The sequence below is a fragment of the Phycodurus eques genome, chromosome 9 (genome assembly GCF_024500275.1).
Source record: "Phycodurus eques isolate BA_2022a chromosome 9, UOR_Pequ_1.1, whole genome shotgun sequence".
NCBI classification, from domain to species: Eukaryota; Metazoa; Chordata; class Actinopteri; order Syngnathiformes; family Syngnathidae; genus Phycodurus; species Phycodurus eques.
This window is the reverse complement of record NC_084533.1, coordinates 5,836,907-5,859,561: the sequence shown is the minus strand read 5'-3', so window position 1 is coordinate 5,859,561 and position 22,655 is coordinate 5,836,907. Positions and strand designations below refer to the sequence as shown.

Sequence of the window (22,655 nt, the reverse complement as noted above, 5' to 3'; positions counted from 1 at the left end):
TTTTTGTTGAATCAGAGTTTCAAACGTTCCTATTTTTAAAAGGCTAGTAACATTGGAAAGGCTAAACACAGAAAGATACAATGTAATAATGATGAACTTAAAGTAATTATGGAAAGCGTTTGCTTAGGGCCCAGGTTTATTCAATGATCTAGGGCCGAACAGAATTTGCAGATGGCGATCAGGTGATGTGTGGTGTTATTTGGCACTCAAAATTAAGAGTCGAGAATGAACAAACACTCCGTAATTTGTTGAAACATACATGACAGAATAAATATTACCACATTACTGGGAACCCTTTATCACTCAGTGACTGTGTTTTTTATGTCTTTATGTCTCAAAAGTATTCTCTGTCAATAGATTGACTGTTATCGTACTAGAGCGGCTCCAACTACCGGAGACAAATTCCTTGTGTGTTTTTGACATACCATATTTTCCCGACCATAGGGCGTACCGTGTTAAAAGGCGCACTCTCAGTTACGGGGTCTATTTCTGTATTTGACACATAGATAAGGTGCACTACGTTATTGGGCGCAGGCATGGTAAAACATACGCAAGCTTAAAACATACGGTAGCATGCATGCACGCTAAAACAATGTTTTTAAAAAGGCAGCGGGAGCAAAACTGAATTCGGTTGTTCACCACTTAAAATATATTTCAGATTGGATATTTATTTGCGGGAGCCAAATTCCCACTCACCCCCTTACAGTCAAAAGGGAAATAGCTGTGTGTTTGTGCGTGTGTAATGTGTACTGCCGCGGTTTCCACAGCAGATGCAGCTGCCCTGCCACTTTGGACTGTGCATCTGTCACTAAGATGCTATTTTGGGGACGTGTTATTAAAAAGGTCAGATAAAGAAGCAAAGGCGTCCTCTCAAAGCAGAAGGAGAGCGTGTCGGGTGAATGGATCAGAGAGACAACAGAGTGAGGACGAGAGTGCAGAACTGCATTGAACAGGCTTGTTGAAAAATCGGATTTAACTCCTGTTGTCATGGATAGAGACGCAGTGAACCAGGAGACACCGGAGTCTTCAGAGGGGACAAGCCAGGCTGACTCAAGCGACAGCAAGCAGGTATATATGTTTCTGTACAATCAGTAAAGATAAATGTTCATTTAAATGCCTTAAACTCACTTGACAGGACCGCATGAAGCTAACACTGACATTTGAGGCTGCGCGACCTTTTGTTATACGTCTCAAAAAGCATAAAATTCCTCAAACACCAAGAAACGAGGGTCTACACTGCAACAATTCAATGTTGCAACCCAGTTTTGTTTTCCTACCAGTGATGCTTAAATTGTGGTACTCACCCTTGCTCCCACTCGAGCAAGTCAAACTGGTGGCCCGGGGGCCAGATCCGGCCCGCCACGTCATTTTATGTGGCCCGCGAGAGTGTGCATCGACTTTGTGTTTCTTGCTAAAATACCAAAATTCAAAATTGGCTTCACTTTTAAAAAGATTGAGATATTGCAGGCATTTGTTTTTGTTTCCAACCTCACTTTTAAAATAAAATTGATTCATACTGTAGTTGAACAAACAGTTTTTACTGGCTTTTGATTTCAAAAGTAATTATCCATTAATTTGTGTATATGTAATAATATGAGGCAATCATACAATCATATGGGTTTGCAGCCATAACGGCCCTCCGAGTGGAACCATAACTGCGATGTGGCACGTGACAAAAATGAGTTTGACACCCCTACACTCGAGGTACACAAAAGAATCACTGCCTCAGTACAGTTCAGTTGTATTTAACGTTAAACTTCAACATATTTGCATTTAATCTTTAATAACTGTTTTATTTAACTTTGATGTGCAAGACATTTTCACTGAATCATTATTTAAGTGCATTTTTTTTTTATTTCCTCTAAGCGGAGTGTTACTGTTCAAACTGTGCATAATGTTACAGTGGCTTACAATAATATTAAAAATACTTTTTCTCTGAATAGAATCTCAGTCTTGTTTTTGCTAAACCCTACTACGCTAATATATTTTTAATGTTGAGCTTGATGGTGATACTAAGAGAGCTATGTATTTTTAAAGTGATATTTGGTGTTAAAAGTACAGTATGCGAACCATTGCTCTATACTTTAGAAGTAGTAGTTGTGTTACAAAATGGTAACGCACAATTTTGTGTGGGTTTTTTTCTACTTTGTAAAGTATGAGCAACGTCTAACGCTGTGGCATTATGAAGTATGACCACATAATGACTCCAGCAAATTGGAACGTGCGGTTTGAAAGGTAAAAGATTGATAAAAAGATAAAAAGATTTGAATAAAAGATGAGATGTGATATAAAAGATGTACATACAGTAAAATAGTCTTCAAATTATTTTTTTTAAGACATCATTTGTTTTGGAAGTTCCATGTTTTAAAAATTCAAATACTTTAAATGCTCATATTGCATGAGCCTCGTATTCAGAAATCTTTTCAGTTAAGTAATATGGATGATCCCGTTTAAATACCAGCAATACTGTACTCTAAAATGAAAGCAACAAATATGCTGCAAGAGCATAAATAGCAATTACTTTTCAGCGTTTGCCCGCAGTTGGGATTTTGATTATTAGTATGCTAAAACAGAAACAAATGCACAATTTTTTTTTAATAATCTGAAAGTCAAATAAAAACACCACTCAACTGAAATGTACTTCCTTTTTGTTAGATAAAAACAAAACAATAAGATGAATCAGATGCACAAAATGGATCTAAAATATTAAGGCTCATTATTGTGCAGTTATTTGGATTTCATTTGTCAAAATCTTCCAAAGAGTGAACTCTGACAGTCCTGATGTAAAATGTCTAAATCGAGATGCTCCCCAAATCCCAGAGTGGTGTTTTTGTTTCCTATCTCACGTTGCATGACTACTTGTCGAGGGCTGTCATTTCTCCAGGGGAGAGTGTGTTGACTAATATTAGCAGCGCTTACTTTCAACTATAATCTTGAGTGCCAACATAACGAATATCTTTACCCCTCCTTCTCACATGTTAATGGCACCAACGAGGAGCCCACCACTGGAGTGTTTCCTAACCTTTATTAAGCCACGGCACATTTTGCATTACAATTTGGGGAGACCAGGGATGATTGTAACACATGCCAGTTGCAAGACTTGCAATTGCTCCTATCAGTCAAGTTAGACATCACTTGATTCACCCTGCACATGCTTAGTTTAATCCTCAGTATACATGTGAAGATATTTTGTCATAAAGCAGACACAGCAAAATTTGTGAGCGGAAACATAATTTTTGAGGTAAGATTTTTAAAATTGTATTATTTATTTATTTATTTGTTTAAATTCTTTTTGTAATTACAAAGTCAAATTACAAAGCTGTATTGCATTTAGACTGTTTGTGGTAATATTTTAGCTGTTAGCTGGAAGCCAAGCTAGCTCATTGCTATTGCTCTCAGGGAGAGGTGTAACAGGCGGCACAGTGGGCGACTGGTTAAAGCGTCTGCCTCACAGTTCTGAGGTCCTGGGTTCAATCCCCGGCCCCGCTTGTGTGGAGTTTGCATGTTCTCCATGCGCCTGCGTGGGTTTTCTCCGGGCACTCCGGTTTCCTCCTGCAGTCCCAAAAAAAAAAAAAATGCTAGGTTAATTGACAACTCTAAATTGCCCGTAGATGTGAATGTGAGTGCGAATGGTTGTTTGTTTGTATGTACCCTGCAATTGGCTGGCAACCAGTTCGGGGTGTACCCCGCCTCCTGCCCGACGATAGCTGGGATATGCTTCAGCACGCCCGCGACCGGAGTGAGGAGAAGCGGCTCAGAAAATGGATGGATGAATGGAGAATTGTAGCATTGAAAAATTTTGATAAAATGTTGCAACTTACCACAAGCTAAATTTGACTTAAATGCATGAGTACAAATCACACTGAATAAAAATATCAACAAAACACTTTTTTTTCGTGCTCCCATTTTTCGTGAGCAGGACTCAAAGATCTAAAACTTTTTCTACATACACATTTCCCTCAAATATTGTTCACAAATCTGTGTCTAAATCTGTGTTAGTGAGCATTTCTCCTTTGTCGAGATAATCCATCCCACCTCACGGGTGTGGCATATCAAGATGCTGATTAGACAGCTTATCACCGTATTGTTGCGTAAGTACGGAGGTCATGTAATAGCACACCTGTGCAATAACAATTCTAAGACCAATAGCTTATTTTTCGACTAAATTGGACAGCGTGACGTGTGCATTACCGCATTGTGTCAGAGCAGTTGTGGCAGCCTCGATGGCAGTGGAGAGAGGTTCCACAATTATGTTATTTCACCCATTAACATTTATGTGGGTTCATTTAACACACTGTAAAAGAGTCATTTCAGCTGAGTACTCAAATAGGGAAGGTGAGCAAAAGTCTGATAACGGCGCGGGAGCAGATCTGTAGATTCTGAAAACGCTTGCTGGTCAGTGAAGAAAAAAGACTGCAGTCAGGTTGAGACCCCGATGAGGATGACGAGCATGCAGATGAGCTTCTCTGAGATGGTCTATGACATTCTTTGGTTACGCAAACCGATTGTTGCAGCAGCTATCTCAGACGATCTTGGAGGTGAACATGCTGGATGTCGAGGTCCACGGCTGGTGTGGTTACACGTGGTCTGCGGTTGGGTTGGGAGGCCAGTTGGATGTACTGCCAAATTGTCTGAAACGCCTTTGGAGATGAACATTCAATTCACGGGCAACAGCTCTGGTGGACATTCCTGCAGTCAGCATGACAATTGCATGCTCCCTCAGAACTTGTGACATCTGTGGCATTGTGCTGTGTGATTAAAACTGCACATTTCAGAGTGGCCTTTTATTGTGGCCAGCCTAAGGCACACTTATGCTGTCTAATCAGCATCTTGATATGCCACACCTGTGAGGTGGGATGGATTATCTCGACAAAGGAGAAATGCTCACTAACACAGATTTAGACAGATTTGTGACCAATATTGGAGGGAAATTACCTTTTGAGTATGTAGAAAAAGGTTTTAGATCTTGGGAGTCCAGCTCATGAAAAATGGGAGCAAAAACAAAAGTGTTGCGTTTATATTTTTGTTCAGTGTAGATTTTTATATTAAAAAACAATTGTCCACGGAATCCAGCCACATTTGAGGAATGTGAGTTTGCACATTCACAAGTAACAGATTGTCCAGGTCCAGTTCTTCAGGCCACAACCTCAGCTACTGACACAGCTTCTCTTCTAACTACTGACCAAGCCTCTTCCCCAGCTACCATCCAAGCTTATGCTCCAACTACCAACCAAGCTTCTGCTCCAACTACTTACCAAGCCTCTGCCCAGCTACCAACCAAGCCCGTGCGCCAACCAGCAAGTGAACTTCTGCTCCAACTACCAACCAAGCTGCTGTTTCAACAACCACCCAAGCTTCTACTCTAGCTAGCAACCAAGCCATTTCTCCAGCCACTCAAAAGCCACAGTGTCTATACTGACATGGCTGAACTTCAGCCCAGCTGAACCAAAAGGCAGACAACAGAAACTCCCTTTAAAAAAAGAGCAATAATTACTGACTGTCAAGATGGCATTGGAAGTAGAGCAAAAGATGAGGTCTTAGATGGTGAAATGGAGAATAAGCTTTCCTCAAAAATGTTTGATGGTTTAAGCCAGTGCACAGTGGCACTTTTTGTACAATGTTATTGTTACACATGTTCAGATGTTAGTGTAGTTTAAGTTCCTGCATTCTGCAGAACCACAGCAATTTTGTTGAAAGGTTTTGAACAAAAAGCTTTCAGTATGTTTAATCATTGTCTTGGCCTTTATTTCATTGTTACGTTTCATCGCAAGGTATGTTACAACTGACCCAAGGTATGGGGTCAATTGTAACGTTTCACTCCTTGTTTTTTTAGATTAAGCCATGCAAGCTCTGTTTGTGTTACACTGACATTTTAAATGCCATTTATTAGCTGACACTTGAAGCTAGTTTGGGTAGCAGTTTGAACACCCTTGGTTAAAGGAGCTCGAAGTTAGAGACAGAAATGTAAAAAATGTTATAATTTATCCCTGGTCTCCCCTAACCTGTTGTACAAAAATATGAATGCAAACAATCCGCCAGTGGAATGAATGTTCACTGACAGTGTGGATTTAGTCAGTTTTGTGCTGATTGCCCTGCAGACAGATGAACGGCAGCTTGTGCACAGTAACGACCCAGAAGGCGGGACTCCAGAGGCATGCGCGGCTGAAGGTCAGGGGCTAACGGCTGAGGTGGGGAAGGATCCACCGCCACAAGTGAGGAGTGAGGAGGCTGCGGACACACACCCACTCCGGACAACTGCTTCAAAGTCAGCTGAATGTGACATAGAAGGCAATGAACAAGACCACCAGAAGGATCCTGAAGAGAAAGAGAAGGGGGAAGATAGGGAAGAGCTCAAAAATGGAGATCTAGGTGTGGTGAAGGGTGAGAGCAAAGATATAGTTGAAGAAAAGGTAAGTGAAAACAAAAGTGTTGATAAAAACCCTAAAAAGGTGGAGGAGGAGAAAAAACAAGTTAAAGATCAAATGAAAGATAAAGAAGCGGTAAAAGAGGGAGAAAAACAAGGGAAGGCCAAAAGAAACCCAAGAGCAACACCTCACGCTCCATCCCGTCCGAGGCCCTCGGCTCGCTCTGCCCGAGCATCTAAAAAGAGCGACATCATCGCCAAGTTCCAACAGGGTGCACCAGAGTGAGTCACTAAACACGAGAGACTATTTATCTATCTCTCTATCCATCTATCTATCTATCTATCTATCTATGGCCGGTCTAGGACGCCGATCCCACGCAACTTCAAAATTCAAAAGTCATCCACTGCTTCGGCCACAGGGGCCTCCATCAAACAGAGGATGCTGCAGTGGTGCCGCAGCAAAACTCAACACTATCAGGTATGTTGTCAAACCACGATTCAGCATTATTAATTTATTTAGTTGCCTCAAGACACCAAGTCCTTCTCTTGATCCTTTCAGGGCGTCAACATAGAAAACTTCTCCTCGTCTTGGTGTGACGGGATGGCTTTCTGTGCGTTGATCCATCGCTTCTTCCCCGAGGCTTTCGACTACAGCACCTTAAAAGGCACTGAAAGGGAAAAGAACTTCACACTGGCCTTCCAAACTGCAGAGTATGTGCATCCATGTCTGTCTGTCTGTTCATCTGTCTGTCCGCCAATCACATCCCTCATCTATCAATCTGTCCATCTAGCTTTCATCCATCCAGATATCTACAGTATCCATCCTGCCATCTATCATCTACGTATTCCTCAACATCCATCCATCCACAACACCCATTATCTATCATTATCTATAATTGATTTCTCTCCCACTGTTGTTCTTCCCTCCCCATATGAACCCGGCGCACTTCCCTCCAGGTCACTGGCCGACTGCTGGCCACTGCTGGAAGTGTCTGACATGCTCATGATGGGCAACAACCCGGACCCCATGTGTGTGTTCACCTATGTCCAGTCCTTGTGTCACAGTCTCTCCAAACTTGAGAAAGAGGAGAAGGCCAAAGAGGGCAATAAGAAGGATGAGGATGCCGCTAAAGAGCTGTCAGCGGACAAGGATGAGGCCGAGCCTGCTCAGAGCGGGCCACTGATACGTGGCCAGGAGGAGAAAGGTAGCGACAGCTCAGAAGCAACTGGAAAGGAAGAAGAGACCCCAAAGAGCTGCGAAACGGAGGGAGATGGAAGAGTTTTTGTGGAGGCAGAGTCCTAGGAAAGAAATGACCCCCCAATATATATATATATATATATATATATATATATATATCATTGGAGCACTGAATTGAGAATAGTCTTAGTTGGTGTTTTTGACATGCTCTTATGTCAGCTGTGTCATGTATATTTTTGTAAAAGCTGCTTTTGTTTTCGTGCACATGAAGTAGCAAACTTTCATTTCTAATTGTTGTGTATACTGAGAAAGTTACGGAGACCCTAAAGGGACATTTCTCAAACGAGAAACTTTCTCCTTATAATGAGAAGCTTTCTCATTTGAATGAGAAACGTCTACTTGTGGGTGCAAGCTTACTTACCTGCTAGCGGTAGCTTCCTGCGTTCGGGTAGCCGTACGGTAGCTTATTTACAACTTGCTTCCAGCGCATGTCAGCTGAGAGTGGCAACAGAAGAGGACTTGCTCTCTTTCCTCAAAACAAGGAATATACATGATCGTGTCATCGACCAACTAAAAGAAGATAAGGTGTGTATAAATGTAAACTTTCATCACACGAATATAGCAGTACAGGCTATAGATAGCCATGTTTGCTAGTGTGTGTAAATAAGCTACCACTCACAGGTAGACATTTCTTTTTTTTTTTTTCTTTTTCTTTTTTTGTTTGCAATGTCCCTTTAGGGCCTCCGTAGAAAGTAAATCCAGCAATTAATATTTTTTAATGATTTAAAGAGGCATTTGAGAGGTGTAGAATGGATCAACAATAGAGTGATGGCCATAAAGAAGGATTCTAATCACAGTTGTTTGATCAATTAAATATTAAAGATATGAAAATTTGTACAGTGGTTCATACAGGGGTGGGGAACCTTCAGCTCGCCCCGTGCCATATTGGTTTCAAATTAGGGTTTCAAGCCCAGTGTGAGGGTTTCACGTGCAACTTAAGTGTAGGTTTGTGTGTGTGTTGACCAGGTGAAAATCCTACAAGTTTGTTCCTTCCTTCCGTCCTTCCTTCTTTTGATAATATTTCTGGCAAAAATGGAGATGCCCTTCAATTTAGTTGTCTTTATAGAGTGACATAACATCTGTGCAGCAACAAATAAACAGCTACTGGACAACCTTGTCCTATGCCTCTCTCCAAACAAAATCTTTGTACAGTGCCATCACTTAATTTAACTGAACTATTTCCATCAGCGTAGAGATGTTCATAGCATTACAAATGTAGGTTCCAATGCCAAATCTCTCAAGGCACTCAAGAATAAGGGGATGGTGAAGCATGTCAAAAGCTTTGTAGAAATCCGACAAAAGAACAACATCAGTTATCAAGTCAGAATAATCAATAAGGTCAAAAACAATCTTACATTATTGAAAATATGTCAGTTACACGATTGAAGACTCCAAATTGCCCGTCGCTGTGAATGTGAGTGCGAATGGTTGTTTGTCTATGTGTGCCCTGGGATTGGCTGGCGACCAGTTCAGGGTGTACCCCGCCTCTCGCCCAAGGTCACCTGGGATGGGCTGCAGCACGTCCGCGACCCGAGTGAGGATAAGCGGTACAGAAAATGGATGGATGGATGGATGTCAGTTACATATAAAGTCAGACTGATTTTCATCGATAACACCTCATACATATATCACATGTCCATACTTTCTCGTCACTCTTCTTCGACTTCACCCTTAACTCACATCACTAACCATGTCCTTGCAGGTGTCTCTGCTGGTCACTTATTAATACTACAGTTCATCAACTGCCTATCAATATAATTATGAGGACATAATGACTTTATTTATTTATTTATTTATGTTTTAAGAAAATCCTGGCTTCAAAGCCAGACTTAAATAACAGACAGAAATCGAACATGTGTAAAATTTAAAAAAAACCATATATTTCAAGTCAAGTAAAATGGATAGCGTGGATAACGTGCTGTTTAGTTTAAGTTTGTGAATAAATGTACAATGTATGATGTCATCCTGCTGAGAACATGTGGTCAATGTCGGCATGATTGTCAGGACGGGTGTGCACTGTATAAGAAGTGAGTGTGCGTGGCTGTGTGTGAGAGGATGTCTTTGCAGTGTCTTTGTTCTTATTTTAACGTACCTGTACTGCTTTCATGATGGAAGTGGTACAAACAGCGCATTTCCCGCGTGTGTGGAGAGGAACACTCGACCAGTGGCTGCGGTGCCCTCGGTGTGCCGTGTTAAGGCTGCCGTACTGAGTAGGCAATTGTATTATGCATACAGTGTTTACAGCAAAACAAAACAATTCGTCGGTTTTGCGCACCAGGGGCATCTCCGTTTAAAGCACGTTACCACTAAATTTCAATTGCCTTGTCGTCTATTGGAACGAAGACCTTCCTAAAATGGCCGCCACGTAGGCACGTCACTTGCCGGAGCACGCTGTCTTATCTAGTTTTTATGTAGATGAGCGAATCACTCAGTACATTCAGTAGTCCCTCCCCCGCCTGCACGCCGGCTGCTCAATGGTCTCTCGCCAAAAGCGTCACAGGCGAGTTGCAGAACGAGTGCACTTCCGTTTCCGCTACCAACAGAACGGAGAAAAGAAAGAATCACTTCATAAAGTGATTCAATTCAGTACGTTCACTCTCCAAAATTTGTTCGTTTGCGAGCGACCCAACTATTGTGTTGTAGCTCTTGGCAAGGCTAATGCTAATCTAGCCGCTGTAGCGTTACGTTGTTCTCTTCCAACGGTGTTTTCTACCGGCAGCGACGTGACTAATGTCAACAAACATGCCGACGGACACTTTGAATCTCGAGTCGCAGCTTTTATCCATCATGGACGTGCTGGTAAAAGCGGCCGTGTTGGAAATAAGCCAGTTGTTCTCGGAGAGCTCGACGTCCCTGCGGCTCCACCTCAGCCAGAGCCTACGGGACAACGAGAGCCTGAGGATGAGGATGAAAGCGATGAGGAGCGAGATCTTCTCCCTCCGCCTGCAGACCAGGAGCAACCGGGCCGTCAGCCGCTTCTCCGCCTTGAGAGCGAATGTGACAAAAGCCCGAAGCAAAACAACAGGTAACCAAGTAGCTGGAGCACCAAAAGTTTGTCACACGCAAAATCACTCTTTGCTTTCTTGCGTGACAGTCCACATGTGTCACACTTCAAGGCCCGGGGACCAGGTCCAGCCTGCCACATCATCTTATGTGGCCCGCAAAAGCAAATCATGTGTGTCAACTTCCATGATTCTTGTGAAAATCTGTACCCAAAAATTCAAATTATCATGTCATGAATGATAATGTTGAAATACTGCAAGGATTTTTTTTTTTTTTTTTTATATACAAACCTGTTTTTCCAGTCACTTGAACAATAGTTGAACAAACTATTATCCTTGACTTCTGATTCCAAAACTAGTTCATAAATTTGGTGGATATGTAGTCAACATTTTTATGTTTTCACAGTCATAATGGCCCTCTGAGGAAACCCCTAACCACAATGAGGCCAGCAACAAAAAAGAGTTTGACACCGTTGCAAGTTTATTGAAAATGGTGAAAAAGTTGTTCTTAGACGTAATCTGTGGTCATTTCTATGCTGTACGAACATTCTTTTTGGACAAAAGACGGGGGGTGGGGGACATTACTCTTAAACAAAAAACAAAAAAACCAACGTCACTTAAAGTCTGAAAACTGTGATCAGTCGTCACCAAAATGTATGTGGTCATCTCTATGTATGCCCTCTTCAACCTCTGAAACTATCAAAATGATAACCCCAGTATTACAGAGTTTGTGCATGTTAAGCCTTTGTTGAATGCCCACAAATCATTTAATTTGTTTCTTATGGGATCTAATAATGTCTTGAGATGGTGAATTGAGGGTTTTCATTCGCGATAGTCCAGGTGTCACGTGGGTCGTGGTACCTCTTGGATACTGATTAATGCGAAAGGCTAAAAGTTTGATACACACTTCTGTAATAACAAATTTTATCGAATTAAGTTTAAAAATGTATTTATTAGGCGGCGTGGTGACCGACTGGTGAGCAAATCTGCCTCACAGTTCTGAGGTCTGGGGTTCAAATCCCGGCCCCGCCTGTGTGGAGTTTGCATGATCTCCCCGTGCCGCCGTGGGTTTTCTCCGGTTACTCGTATTTCCACCCACATCCCCAAAACATGCGTGGTAGGTTGATTGAAGATTCTAAATTGCCCGTAGGTGTGAATGTGAGTGCGAATAGTTGTTTGTTTATATGTGCCCTGCGATTGGCTGGCAACCAGTTCAGGGTGTACCCCGCCTCTCACCCAAAGTCAGCTGGGAAAGGCTCTAGCACGACCGCAACCCTAGTGAGGATATGCGGTACAGAAGATGGATGGATGGATTATTTTATTTTTTTCCACAATCTTTTGTTGATGTTATGTGACACAAGCAATCTAATTGCTTATCTCCTTAGTGATGTACTGTGGAAATACAGCCAGAAATAAACAACCCAAAATCAACAAATTTAAAAAATGTCTTCTTAATTATCCATCCATCCATTTCTTCTCCTCACTCAGGTCGCGGGCGTGCTGGAGCATATCCCAGCTATCATCAGGGCAGGAGGCGGGGTACACCCTGAACTGGTTGCCAGCCAATCGCAGGGCACATATAAACAAACAACCATTCACACTCACATTCACACCTACGGGCGATTTAGACTCTTCAATTAGCCAAGCATGCATGTTTTTGGGATGTGGGAGGAAACCCACGCAGGCACGGGGAGAACATGAAAACTCCACACAGGCGGGGCCAGGGATTGAACCCCGGTCCTCAGAACTGTGAGGCAGGCGCTCTAACCAGTCGCTCACCGTGCCGCTCTTCTTAATTAATGAATATTAATATATGTGAAGACACTTATCACGTTAATTTCTCACAATATTTATCAGCAATGATTAAACAAGGAAGGAAACAGATAAATATCAATATGTGTGTTTACATAAGTGTTTACATTTTCAAATGATCACTTCTACAACATTCCTAGGAAATCATGTTGTCCCATCGCTGGTGAACTCATGTAGTCTTTGGGGGGCTGGTGCCTGCTGGTACCATGTTGGTGACCCCTGGATTCAGCTCCCAAGCTGTTTTCTATATATGTATATATGTTTTCTATCCTACTTATAAGTAAAGAAACACATCCCTACCTCTACAGGTGGAAAACAAAAAAAAAAGTGAGATTCATATTTTATAGATTCACAACACACAGAGTAATATATGTCATTATTTTATTTGTTATATTTTTTATGATTATAGCTTCCAGCTAACAAAAAAACTAATTCACAATCTCTGGAAATTATTATACAGTGGTGCCTTGCAATAGGAGTTAAAGTCATTCCGTGACCACGCTCGTAACGCAAAACACAATCGTATCGTATCGCAAATCATCTTTCCCCATTGAAATGAATGGAAATGCCATTTATTGGTTCCAGCTTCCTTTAAAAAAATTGTAATGTGCAAAACATCCATCCATCCACTTTCCGAAGCGCTTATCCTCGCTAGGGTCGCGGGTGTGCTGGCACCCATCTCATCTGACTTCAGACGAGAGGTGAGTTATATCCTGAACTGGTCGCCATCTAATCGCAGGGGACATGTAGACAACCATTCACACTCGCATTCACATCTATGGGCAATTTAGAATCTTCAATTAACCTACCATGCATGTTTTTGGAATATTAGATCAAACCGGAGTACCCAGAGAAAACCCATGCAGCCACTGGGAGAACATGCAAGTTCCACATAGGCGAGGCCGGATTCTGTGCAAAACAGTATTATATAATATTGGAATTTGTAAGAACATATAGTAATTAGGGGTGTCGCAATCCGATCTTTGAGATTGGAAATTGGTCCGATGTCAGCAAAAAAAAAAAAAAAACCCCTCTCTCTCTCTCTCTCTCTCTCTCTCTCTCTCTCTCTCTCTCCTCTCTCTCTCCCCCCCCCCCCCCCCCCCCCACACACACACACACAAAATGGCCGTAGCTAGGGTTCCTGAATCAACTGTGTTAATAATTTCCCCAATCCTGTGATTCCTCTGGTTGGCTAACAATACACAAGGCGACTTAACAGACTCGGATGATCTGCTTCACTGACTTGCGTTAGCGGTCTCATCGAAAACAAAACAGACTCGTATGATTTGGTTCACTGACTCAAGTTGGCTCACTCAGATGTTTTGGTTCACTGACCCAAAGCAATTACCGGAAACACAGCAGGCGCTCGATGTGGTTTACAGATTTCTCAAGTAGCACATAACATTTTGAAATAAACAAGTGTTTGCACACAATGGCTGATATATTTTATGCACATACGAGGATAACAATATTATTATTAGGGGTCAAGCGAGCACCAGGTGGTGCGAAGGCCATTTTAGAATCACTGTTTGTTGTGTTTGCAATGAATGAATCGTCTTATGGGGTACCTCAACATTCTCAAGAACTCAGCAGTTTTTACCAGCGTGTGTATCCTGGTAAAAATGTTTTAAGGGTTCGAACATGACCCCCCAAAATTCAATCAGTAGCCCCCCTGAAAAGTTGGAATCAAAATCAGTACTTGAGTCCTGTTTCACCAATCTGTATGAAATTGGGTGGACATATTTATCATAATAGAACGCATGGGGAAAAAGTCCCAAGGACTCATTCGCAAATGTTAACAGAATGTCGTCCATTTTCATTTGAAGCAGCCATTTTGTTACAATTCCAGGGCTCAAACTTTGACTAGGGATTTTGCCCAAATGAGCCCCAACTGGAAGCAAGTATCCTAGAAAGATGGGAAGTACTAAATCATGAATTTTATTTTATTTTTTTAAATTCTTTTGGCCATGTCATTTAACTTGTGCGGTGCCTGTGGTCAAGGTGAAATGATCATTTTAAGACTGAGCTTGGACCTTTATTATTATGTTTATCTTTTATCAATATTTGTGGTTTAGAATAGGTTTTGTTCCAAACAAAATAAGAGCAAACTATATATAATTTACTCCATATGTATTAAACAACGATGAGAAGTAGTTACCATCATGTCTGCCTCGCATTCGAGAGGTTCTGGGTTTGTTTGCATATTCTTCCAGTACTTGTATAGGGTTCTGTTTCTTCCATGTCCCCAAAATAGCTTTGTAGGTTAACTGAAGACGACACTCGAAGATCAGTGATTCCCAACCACTAATGTAATAGTGGTTGGGAATCACTGACTTATGGTGACAGGCAGAACAATTAAATGCTCTTTCACTAGATGGCAGACGGTACAATTCACCTGTGTGTCCACCTGTTGCCAATTATACAACAGAAGAGTAGCTAGCTAAACAGGCCCCGATTTCACAATAAGTAAAATACATTTGTGAGTAAATTGAGATGTCATTATTTATAATGTTGGATTTTTTTGTCTATATGCTAATGTGAACATTTGAACACTGCATTTTTGTTGCATTTCACACACAATTTTACACTGCCTTTTCCAGTTGTTTTAAAGCCTCCAGCAACCCACGAAACTCCTTCCATCTCTGGGCATCTGGCACATGAGACTTCTCCTGATATAAAAGAGGTATATATTTTTTTGAGACATCTTGCTGCAACAAAAGTTGCTTTTTTTGTTTTGTTTTTTTTTGGTTATTGTTATTAAAAACGTGCTTTCTTGTTAGCGTGCAGTCGAAGAGATCCCTGATATCATCCTGATAAAAGATGAAGAGGATACTGGATCATGCGAGCAAAGTGAAAGTGAGTGCATGGTCATATTCTTCAAAAGCAGTAATTAGACAAAGTGTGATAAATAATCATTGAATTTTGTCACACTCACAACCCTGCATTCGTGTTGAGCAGATTGTTCATGAGTTCTGAAATTTCCAATTTGCTGGCAGGCCATGAAGGCATCCGGCTTAAAAATTTGCCAAACAAATATGAACGTTCATCCAAAGAATTCTATATCGGATCGGTCGTGGCCCGGGTTAACAATGTCCGCCACCGGCGCCGTTAACCTACAGGGCGCCGGTGGAGATTCAGCTACTGTGGGCCGAAGACGAAGGAGAGGTGGAAAGCGGGTTCTTTGGCAGAAAGAGAAGAGGAAAGCTCAGAGCCTAGAACTGATTTTGGGGACTTTGAATGTTAGGACTATGACAGGAAAAGCTCGGGAGTTGGCATGATGTTGATGATGATGATGAGAAAGGTGTGTCCAGGAGACCAGGTGGAAAGACAATAAGGCAAGAATAGAAGTTTAGGGGCAGCGTTCAAATTATTTTACTATGGTTTAGGTGGGAAGAGAAATGGAGATTGGTGATTTTAAAGCAAGGAGACTTGGTGGTGGAACCTCAAAGGACAGGAAATCATACAAGGAAAGAGGTTAGCTAAGAAGAAGTGGGACATTGAGAGGACTGAGGAGAGGAGAAAGAAATACAAGGAGATGCGACGTAGGGAGAAGGTAAAGGTGGCAAAGGCCAAACAAGGGGCATATGATGACATGTATGCCAGGTAGGACACTAAAGAAGGAGAAAAAGCTCAATACCGGTTGGCCAGACAGCGTAGAGGGACAGAGATGGGGAAGGATGTGCACCAGATTAGGGTGATTAAGGATAGAGATGGAAATGTGTTGACTGGTGCCAGTAGCGTGGTGGATAGATGGAAAGAATACTTTAAGGAGTTGATGAATGAGGAGTACAAGAGGCAAGTGTGGTGGACCAGGAAGTGGCAATGATTAGTAAGGGGGAAGATAGAAAGGCACAAAAGAGGATAAAAAATGGAAAGGCAGTTGGTCTCGATGACATACCTGTGGAGGTATGGAAGCGTCTAGGAGAAGTGGCTGTGGAGTTTTTGACCAGCTTGTCCAATAGAATTCTAGCGGGTGAGAAGATGCCTGAGGAATGGAGAAAAAATGTGCTGGTGCCCATTTTTAAGAACAAAGATGATGTGCAGAGCTGTGGGAACTATAGAGGAAGAACGTTGATGAGTCACACAATGAAGTTATGGGAAAGAGTAGTGCAGATAGACTCAGGACAGAAGTGAGTATTTGCGAGGAACAGTATGGTTTCATGCCTAGAAAGAGTACCACAGGTGCATTATTTGCCCTGAGGGTATTGATGGAGAAGTACAGAGAAGGTCAGAAGGAGCTACATTATGTCTTTGTAGATTTACAGAAAGTCTATGACAGAGTTCCCACAGAGGAACTGTGGCACTGCATGCGGACGTCTGGAGTGGCAGAAAAGTATGTTCGAATAATACAAGACATCTACGAAGGCAGCAGAACAGTGGTGATGTGTGCTTTTGGAGTCCACGTGGACCATGATGTTCGCAGAAGACTTGATCTGCAGTGAAAGCAGGGAGCAGGTGGAGGAACAGTTAGAAAGGTGGAGCCAAGCACTGGAAAGCAGAGGAATGAAGATTAGCCAAAGACAGACAATATATGTGCATAAATGAAATCGGTGGATGGGGTAGAGTAAGGCTACAGGGAGAAGAGAGAGCGAAGGTGGACGACTTTAAATACTTGGGGTTATCAGTCCACAGCAATGGTGAGTGTGGTCAGACAGTGAAGAAACGGGTCCAAGCAGGTTGGAACGGGTGGATGAAGGTGTCAGCTGTGTTATGTGACAGAAGAGTCTCTGCTTGGATGAAGGGCAAAGTTGATAAAACAGTGCTGAGGCCAGCCATAATGTACAGATTAAATACAGTGGCACTGAAGAGACAACAGGAAGCAGGTTTTTTAACTAACACTTGGGCCTACTATGCTACTGTTTTCAAATGTTGGTCATTATTGTGGTACTAGGAGTGCAAAATATTGTTGGGGTGGTACTTGGTATAAAACGTTTGAGACCCACTGTTCTAAAGCATGGGTTGCTCAAAGCCACACTTATATGGATAAAAGTATTGGGACACACCTCTTAATAGGTTCAGTACTTTAGCAATAGACCTTGAATCTATGCTTCCAACTTTCTTCCCAGGAGAGAGGAAGATGTCATAGCACCAGTTCTAGTAGGAGTACAACTAGTTCTCGCTTCAACTCGATATTCCATTTTCACTCCCTGTAGGTGTAAGGGTTAGACATCAAGAGGGAGCATTCATTAGTCAGAAAGCAGAAGGGCAAGTGTCCCTTCGTTGTTGCTATTTCAGCTTAATGCACAAAGGATGCTTGCTCTTCAAGTTGACTTACCTGAGGCAATTGTGTAATCACCTTTGCATTTGTTTTATTTGTTAACACTGATGTTTAAGTGTTTAAGTGGCTCTTTAAATTAAAAGTTGAATACTCAAAAAGGCACACGGTTTGGAGTTTAACTAGAATTTAGTGAGTGGACACGTGATATGTCCTCAAATTTGAGACTTAAGCTCAGTAACTTTCAAAAGGATTATTTTTGTTTTTGTGTGATTAATTTTTGTTTTTCTTTCTGGCTGCTCCGTACAATATGAGCAAAAACAGTTTGTTGAATATCAATTACTCAAATGATCTAGTGAGGATAGGCTGTACAGAAAATGGAGGGATGGATGGATTTTTACCTATCAAATGTAACGTAAATACAGTCATTACTACGACTACTACTCAACTCAACGACCACTAGATGACAGTGTCGCTCTGCAAACAAATTTCTATTCCTAGGTTAGGTGGGGTGTCTTTAAAGGGTTAATTTGATTTTGTTTAGTGTTGCTATAAAATGGAATGCTAGTAAAGAATGTTACACGTGGATAATATCTTTGAAATGAGAACAAGTTTGAAGTCACCCAGCATCACGGAACAGAGTTTGTTCCATTGCAAGCGCCACTCCATGTACAGTATTTGGGAAAATAAATCACATACAGTATTTGTATACATTTTGCCACGTTTAAAAAAACAATATATAATGGAATGCATGTTGCTAAAGAGTCCAACTTACCTTAGATGTCTGACACTGGATGTTCTGCCTAGTTCCAATGCATTTCTAGCCAGGCAAAAAGATATGCATCTGTGGGTAAATGCAATTCCAGCCCCTATTCACGTGTGCCAATCAGTGGTGAGAGTTCAAAGTGGGCCAAAAAAAAAAAAAAATCCAAAGTCTCACTTAGTCTACTTTGCAAGTGAGCATAAAGTGCTTTGGAGCCTAATGGGATTGTCAAGTCATCTGTGCAACATGAGATAAATTTGTGCATTAGTAACATAACACATCATAAATGCATTTTGAGACAAAATACTTGCATGACAGAAACTAAAGTTAGCCAAAGTCTTGTCTGGATCGGACCTAAAAGTCCACATTTGACTGCAGTTTACGTTTTACCGTGTAAATTCAGTGCTCGCCCTGTCGTGAATGATGAAAATCCACTGAGTAATTGAGGCCCCCCCTATAAATATTTCTAATTGCCTATAGATGCCACAAGATGACGACAAACTATCCATCCATCCATTTTCTGAGCCGCTTCTCCTCACTAGGGTCGTGGGCGTGCTGGAGCCTATCCCAGCTGTCATCGGGCAGGAGGCGGGGTACACCCTGAACTGGTTGCCAGCCAATCGCAGGGGACATACAAACAAACAACCTTTCGCACTCACAGTCACACCTAAGGGCAATTTAGAGTCTCCAATTTATGCATGTTTTTGGGATGTGTGAGGAAACCCACGCAGGCACGGGGTGAACATGCAAACTCCACACAGGTGGGGCCGGGGATTGAACCCGGGTCCTCAGAACTGTGAGGCTGACGCTCTAACCAGTCGGCCACCGTGCCGCGACGACAAACTACTACATTTATATTAGACAGCGCAATGGACTGTCTAAAGGAAGCTCACTTCAGTAGTTATCTATCATGAAGTGTTATATTATTTCAGCATGTATTTACATATTTCAATGAGTATTTATTTTAATATTTATTTGTTTTATTTTTTATTTTAATATTTATTTCAATATGTATTTAAATATTTAATTATTTCTCGATTCAATTTGGTCACTCCTGTCCCCTGTGCATCATGGAATAGTGAAATATTTAAATAGATGAATAAATATATAAATGAATACATGTTGAAATAATCAAAGTACTTACTGAAATAAGTAAATACTGAATTACTTATCTGATTATTTATTTAATTATGTATTTAATTTTGGAAGTCTCTGTCCTCCATACAGGGCTTTGACCTGAGCACAAAAACAAAATAGATATGTTTTCCAGTGAATAATGGAGGTTAGATTCCCCCCAAAAATCGTCAAATAGGTGAAGCTGTGAAGTAGAAAATCGCAAATATGTGGGGAACGCTGTACTATTAAAAAAAACTCCAAAAGAATGCTTATATCTTGTCCTTGGCAGAGGTCTGCGCTTGTTCACTGACATTGTAGTTGTGTTTTTCAGGTCAGGACGCCTTTACACATCCCTCTGTTCAGAGTGAGCTTGCCGCTGGGGCACAGAACATACACTCTGCGGGATCTTCTTCTCTGACAGGAAATAAAGGGGAGCTGAGAATCATCAGCATTCATGGACGAGGAGAAGGGCCTCTCCAGGATGAGATTGAAACCCTCTTTGCGGCAACTGATCAGCAGGCTTTTAACTCTCAGGACCTTACCCATGATGGTTTCCTGAGTGTCCTCCCTGGTGCCAGTAACAGAACCCTGCTAAAAAACACCGAGCTGGACAGAATTCCCTCCTCTCAGACGAGCATATTAAGAACAGCCGACGGTAGGGGAGGACATCCCAGTCACATGGACCAGTTCCCCCAGCAGTTGAACCCCATCTTCCAGTCTCAAACCCTCACCAAATCCTTAGATTGCAACTTCTGTGACATGTTCTTCCCCAACCGCGAGGACCTGATGGCTCATCGGGCCACTCACACGGCAGAGCCGCATATTTCCTGCACTATGTGCGGCAAGTCGTTTGCCAACAAAACCACACTGGGCATCCACATGCGCATACATACCGGCGAGAAGCCGTACGTGTGCTCCCTTTGCGGGAAGCGCTTCACGCAGAACGGCAGCCTGAAGATTCATCTGAGGACGCACTCAGGGGAGAAGCCGTATTCCTGCTCCCAGTGCCCGGCCAGCTTTAACAACCCCAGCAACCTCCGCAGGCACATGATTACGCACAACACTAATGGACCGCTCTGACTGTGATTTGTGGAAAAGGATCAATTATAGTGCTGTAAAAAAGTATTTGCCCCCTTCCTGATTTATGCAAAGACAACCAAGTAAATATACATTGCCGTTTCTCAAGGATTTTACTTTATTAATGCGAATAAAAATCTGCCCCTATGTGAAAAAGTAATTGCTCTCTGAACCTAATAACTGGTTGTGCTACCCTTGGCAGGAAAAACTAAAATCCATAAATGCGACAACTGGTGATGAGTCTTTTGTATCGCTGTGGAGGAATTTTGTCCCAATCTTCTGAGAATTGTGATAACGCATTCATATTGGAAGTGTTATTCGAGCATGCATTGCTCAATTAAGCTCATACCGCAGCATCGAAATAAAATTTAAGTTCGGACTTTGATTTAGCCACTACAAAACCTAGATTATTTTTTTTTTGGGGGGGGGGGGGGGGGGCATTCAGTTGTGGACTTGTCGTTATGTTTCTGGTTGTTTTCTTGCTTCAAAAATCAAGAGCGCTTAACCCTGAGGGCGCAAACTAATGGCTGGACGTTCGCCTGCAGATTTTTCCGGAAGACAGTAGAATTCATTCTTTCGTTAATCACAGCAAGTCGTCCTGGTTTTGAAGGAGCAAAGCAGCCCCTGAAAATCACACTGCCACTACCATGTTTGACTGTTGGCGCTGTGTTATTGTTATCAAATGCTGTTTTATTTTTACGCCGAGCTGCCCACCTTCCAAAACCTTCAACTTTCAATTCAACTATTTCACCAAAATTCTTAGGGTGGGTATCATCAAAACGTGTCTTGGCAAATGTGACTGACATAAGCCTGCTGGCAGTGGTTTATACCTTCAAACTCTTCTATGAATGCCATTTTTGTCCAGTGTCTGTCTTATTGTTGAGTCATGAACACTGACCTTAACTGAGGCCTCTTAGCCCTACATTTCTTTGGATGTCATTCGGCGTTCTTTTGTGACCTCTTGGATGAGTCTTCCTTGGTTGGCGGACCACTCCTGCGAAGCCTCACCACTGTTGACAATGTTCCTCCATTTGTGGATGTTCGCTGGAGTCCCAAAGCCTTGGAAATGGCTTTGTAACCTTTTCCAGACTGATAGATTTCCATCACTTTCTCATTTGTTCTTGCATGTCGTGGCATGATGCATTTCTTTTTGTGATCTTGTAGCCTACTTCATTTTGTCTGATAGGTACTATTTAGGAGATTGAACAAATCTGGAGGTTGTCAGGCTTTAGTGTGGCCTCTAAAATTGAACTCAGCTTTCCAAAAACTGTGCTTCATCACAGTTAACTCATGATTTAACAAGGGGAGGGAAATTAGTTTTTCTCATAGGGCCAGCCAGATAGGTTTGGATCCCCCCAATAAATATCTTAATTTGGAAACTGCATTTACTTGGGTTGTCTTCGTAAGATATTGAAATTGGCTTGCTGATCATTTCATCAGCATGACATTTAAATGGGATTAATATGGAAAAAAAAAAATCTGATATCAGGAAATGTGCAAATTGTTTTTCAGGTCCTCTGAATGTTTTGTGAAAATTTCTTGTAGCTTTTTTTTTTTTTTTTTTTTTTTAAATAATGGGAGGCATGGTGTACAACTGGTTAGCACGTCTCCCTCACAGTTCTGAGGACCCGGGTTCAAATCCGGCCTCGCCTGTGTGGAGTTTGCATGTTCTCCGTGTGCCGTGTGTGGGTTTTCTCCCACATACGGTTTCTTTCCACATCCCAAAAACATGCACGGTAGGTTAATTGGAGACTCTAAATTGCCCGTAAGGTGTGAATGTGACTGCGATGGGTTGTCTATATTTGCTCGCCGATTGGCTGGCGACCAGTTCAGGGTGTACCCCGCCTCTCGCCCATAGTCAGCTGGGACAGGCTCCAGCACGCCCGCGACCCTAGTGAGGATAAGCGGTACGGAAAATGGATGGATGTTTTTTTTTTTTTTTCTTTTATACTTTGTTTTCAGACTCTTCTATTTTGGACAGCTGTGGTTTAGAAAAGAGACCAAACGAATAAAAACCAGCAGTTGCAAATAAACCTGTATTTTAGAAC

General features: G+C 42.0%; 2 protein-coding genes across 4 annotated transcripts; both read left to right on the top strand.

The window, feature by feature from the left end:
• Positions 1 to 743: 743 nt before the first annotated feature.
• On the top strand, positions 744 to 8,213 carry smtnl1 (smoothelin-like 1). 3 transcript variants are annotated; one of them, XM_061686575.1, is made up of 6 exons: positions 744 to 1,068; positions 6,099 to 6,646; positions 6,728 to 6,842; positions 6,924 to 7,075; positions 7,156 to 7,206; positions 7,322 to 8,213. In XM_061686575.1, the coding sequence occupies exons 1-6, from the start codon at positions 988 to 990 to the stop codon at positions 7,665 to 7,667; spliced, it is 1,293 nt and encodes a 430-aa protein (XP_061542559.1). In that variant the 5' UTR covers positions 744 to 987; the 3' UTR covers positions 7,668 to 8,213. The 3 variants fall into 3 exon arrangements, with proteins under 3 accessions (XP_061542559.1, XP_061542560.1, XP_061542561.1); XM_061686576.1 differs by lacking the exon at positions 7,156 to 7,206; XM_061686577.1 differs by having other exon boundaries at positions 7,156 to 7,409.
• A 1,948-nt stretch (positions 8,214 to 10,161) lies between these two features.
• LOC133407855 (zinc finger protein 813-like) lies at positions 10,162 to 21,008 on the top strand. The gene is made up of 4 exons (XM_061686149.1): positions 10,162 to 10,647; positions 15,037 to 15,119; positions 15,217 to 15,292; positions 19,862 to 21,008. The coding sequence occupies exons 1-4, from the start codon at positions 10,353 to 10,355 to the stop codon at positions 20,608 to 20,610; spliced, it is 1,203 nt and encodes a 400-aa protein (XP_061542133.1). The 5' UTR covers positions 10,162 to 10,352; the 3' UTR covers positions 20,611 to 21,008.
• The last annotated feature ends 1,647 nt before the right edge of the window (positions 21,009 to 22,655 follow it).

Coding starts and splice junctions, on each gene's coding strand:
- smtnl1 (XM_061686575.1), top strand. CDS start 988: ATGGATAGAGACGCAGTGAACCAGGAGACACCGGAGTCTTCAGAGGGG. Junction 6,647..6,727: donor TTCCAACAGGGTGCACCAGA/GTGAGTCACTAA, acceptor TGGCCGGTCTAG/GACGCCGATCCCACGCAACT. Junction 6,843..6,923: donor GCAAAACTCAACACTATCAG/GTATGTTGTCAA, acceptor TGATCCTTTCAG/GGCGTCAACATAGAAAACTT.
- LOC133407855 (XM_061686149.1), top strand. CDS start 10,353: ATGTCAACAAACATGCCGACGGACACTTTGAATCTCGAGTCGCAGCTT. Junction 15,120..15,216: donor CTTCTCCTGATATAAAAGAG/GTATATATTTTT, acceptor CTTTCTTGTTAG/CGTGCAGTCGAAGAGATCCC. Junction 15,293..19,861: donor ATCATGCGAGCAAAGTGAAA/GTGAGTGCATGG, acceptor TGTGTTTTTCAG/GTCAGGACGCCTTTACACAT.